The sequence below is a fragment of the Apium graveolens genome, chromosome 4 (assembly GCF_009905375.1).
Source record: "Apium graveolens cultivar Ventura chromosome 4, ASM990537v1, whole genome shotgun sequence".
In the NCBI taxonomy this organism is placed as follows: Eukaryota; Viridiplantae; Streptophyta; class Magnoliopsida; order Apiales; family Apiaceae; genus Apium; species Apium graveolens.
In genome coordinates, this window is record NC_133650.1 from 312,562,350 (window position 1) to 312,565,332 (window position 2,983).

General features: G+C 31.8%; 1 protein-coding gene across 1 annotated transcript; it reads left to right on the forward strand.

Annotated features, from left to right (window-relative positions):
* Window positions 1–548: 548 nt before the first annotated feature.
* LOC141720171 (protein MRG2-like) lies at window positions 549–1,632 on the forward strand. The gene is made up of 6 exons (XM_074522526.1): window positions 549–578; window positions 675–754; window positions 883–937; window positions 1,045–1,114; window positions 1,379–1,463; window positions 1,554–1,632. Exons 1-6 carry the CDS (start codon window positions 549–551, stop codon window positions 1,630–1,632), a joined length of 399 nt encoding a protein of 132 aa, XP_074378627.1.
* Window positions 1,633–2,983: the final 1,351 nt, after the last annotated feature.

Below are 2,983 nucleotides of genomic sequence, written 5' to 3' on the forward strand. Positions count from 1 at the left end.
TCTTAAAAGAGTTGCACAATAAAAGAGCAGTGCAACCCATTTTTTGTCACTGGAAAGACATGGCTACTCGTCCTATATACTCAAACATTAAAAAACCTATTTACATAACAGATGGGATGAATGGCTGGGAACTGATCGTCTGATGAAGTTTACTGATGAGAATATTCAAATTCAGTTGGCTAAGAACACTAAGTCTGGCCATAAGGGAAAAGCCAAGCAATCTAATGAAGATATTCAAAATCAGTTGGCTACGAACACTAAGTCTGGCGATAAGGGAAAAGCAAAGGAGTCTGATGGTTAGAACTATTTGATATTTCATACATTTATACAATAAAATATATGTTACAAGAGTTCTCAATTTTAACTTATAACACGATCAACTAGCTTGTGGGGATTACATTTTGTTTTTCTTTTTTCAGAAATCTTGTTAGCCGAGGAGAATATGAATATTGAAATTCCAAGAATGCTAAAGAAACAACTAGTGGATGATTCTGAATTTGTAACCCGCCTAGGCAAGGTATTTCAGTCTTTCACTTTATAAATTTTAGATGTTTTTCAATTTAATCTCTGGGTTCAAGGTTCAATGAAATAGTGTTGTGGCTATTTTCATTTTTAGCATTCTGTAATGTGATAATGTTAATTATGGTATTGAATTGTCCTGTGTCGCCTAGCAGCTTGTTAAGCTTCCTCGCACCGCAAATGTCGATGACATATTGAAGAAGTACTTTAGGTTCAAAGTGAAAAAGAATAACATGTAAGTTGGTGTTCTATATTTGATGTTCCCTATATGTTTTTAAATTCCTGATGCCAGATTACCTAATTAAGTATTTGTATTTTCCTTTTTGGTTACCGTCATATAATTTTTAAATGTCTTTCATGTAGCATTTTTTGTGCTAATGTGGATGCTGTAGTCATCCATCTTCTGACATGCTTTCTGGTAATAGGTTGAGAGATGAAATACAAGAAATCTTATACGGGATACGTTATTACTTTGACAAAGCACTTCCTACAATGCTACTGTACAATAACGAGCGCAAACAATAGGAAGCATTGAGTGCAGAGAACATCCCTCCTTCAGTAGCATATGGAGCTCAACATTTATTGCGTCTCTTTGGTATGCTTAACTAGTGTTAGTGATGTTTATTTATTCAATTATTTAAGTAGATTTTATCTTACATTCTTTTCATAACGGGATTTAATTTGATAGTATTAGAGTATTAGCATGCATATAATGTGATTACGGCATAATTTCTCACATGTTTCTGTTTTGATTCTATCATCAAATGTTTAAATTCTTTTATCTTATTAGAACAATTACCATATTTATGCCACAATATTCTTTTTTTTTTGTTAATTTGATTACATTCTCCAATTATAGTTAAGTTACCGGAGATCCTACAAGATGTAAATATTGAAGAAGAAATGCGGATGAAGCTCGAACATGAGATACTGGGCTTGATAAAGTATGTTTTTTCCTTCAAACTACTGTGCAAAAATTTTTGTTATATATTTCTGTGGTTATAAATCTAGTACTTAACCATGCTGTTATGCAGGTTTTTGGAGGAAAATCAAAGTACTTTTTTCCTTTCTACTTACCAGACCCCTGAAGATCTGGATGCAGAGAAGAAATAATGATCTAAAGCTATATCACGGCTATCTGGCTGATCGGAAGGTTGATAGTTTGTTGGTGGTTCAGATCCCGCTTAGGTTAGATTTATATCCAGGGCGGGCCTAAAGAGTTTTACACTTTTTTGTATTACTATACCGTGGCCTATGTCATTATATATCCCATGTGTAAATGTTTTTAATAGGCTAAATTATCATTGAACTCATGACCAGCATGCATCTAGGTCATTAAACTCAAAAAACTTGCTAACTGATCAATGTACTAGAATTAACTTGCTATTTAGTCATTAAACATTAAACTATTTACACAAAGGTTAACTTAAACGAAGGAAAATCGACCAATGTGGGTTGGTACTTGGTTGGTTATGATTATAATTGCGATCGACCAACCATGTTGGATGGTTATATTCGGTTGGAAATGAGGATAAAAATCAAAGGATACAGGACTATCATATTTGTGATGGTCTCTTATAGCCCATATTTCTTGTAGTGTTGCCGTAGATTATAAAAAAATATGTTATTAAAAAGCGAAAAAATAAAATTTGGTTCAGAAACTTGTTGAATTGGAAATAGAAGCCGCCAAATTTTCTACTGAAGCCTATTATCTGAAAATTACTATTACCCAAAAGATACCTTTAAACAACACACCCAATACATATTATACCTCTTTCTCCATCCTTGAAACTCCGTAATAGGTAAACTCGAAGTTGAAGTTGGATTTAAAGCTTTCGTCTTTGGATCTGAATTTAGTTCATTTCAAGCTTTTATGACATATGTTTATAGTATGAATTCAATATCTTATTTGTATAATTATTAGTTTAATATTTGTAAACCCTCGATTTTTGGGGATTCTTAATTATTTCAATAATTTTAAAATTCGTAATTAATATTTGGAATTCACAATATATGTTAAATATGTCTCTTTGACATTATTTACGTCTTCTCACTTTTGTGTGTTTAATTGGGTTCTTATTTTTTTTGTTAAATTATGTCTCCTTGTATGTGTATTTCAAATTCCGTGTTTTATGGGTTTGTATTTCAATTGATTATAGTAAGTTTGTTGGTTAGCTTAAGGAATTAGTTTATGTATATTTATTTGAGTTATTTTTCCGATTTTGTATTATTATATGGTTAGTGGTGGAAGTTCACATGAATTCATCACATGATGATTCTGAATTGGGGTCTTTGCTTTTCTAGCATATATAAAAAAACACACAAAAATAAAAAGTAATATCGTACCACTTTGGCTAAAATATAACATATCAGAATTAAATATGTTGATTTTTCATATTTTAAAACCATGTCATACCAATTTGTCTCTAATTTCAGCGGAGATTTGCGGCCGAGAGTGCGTGGT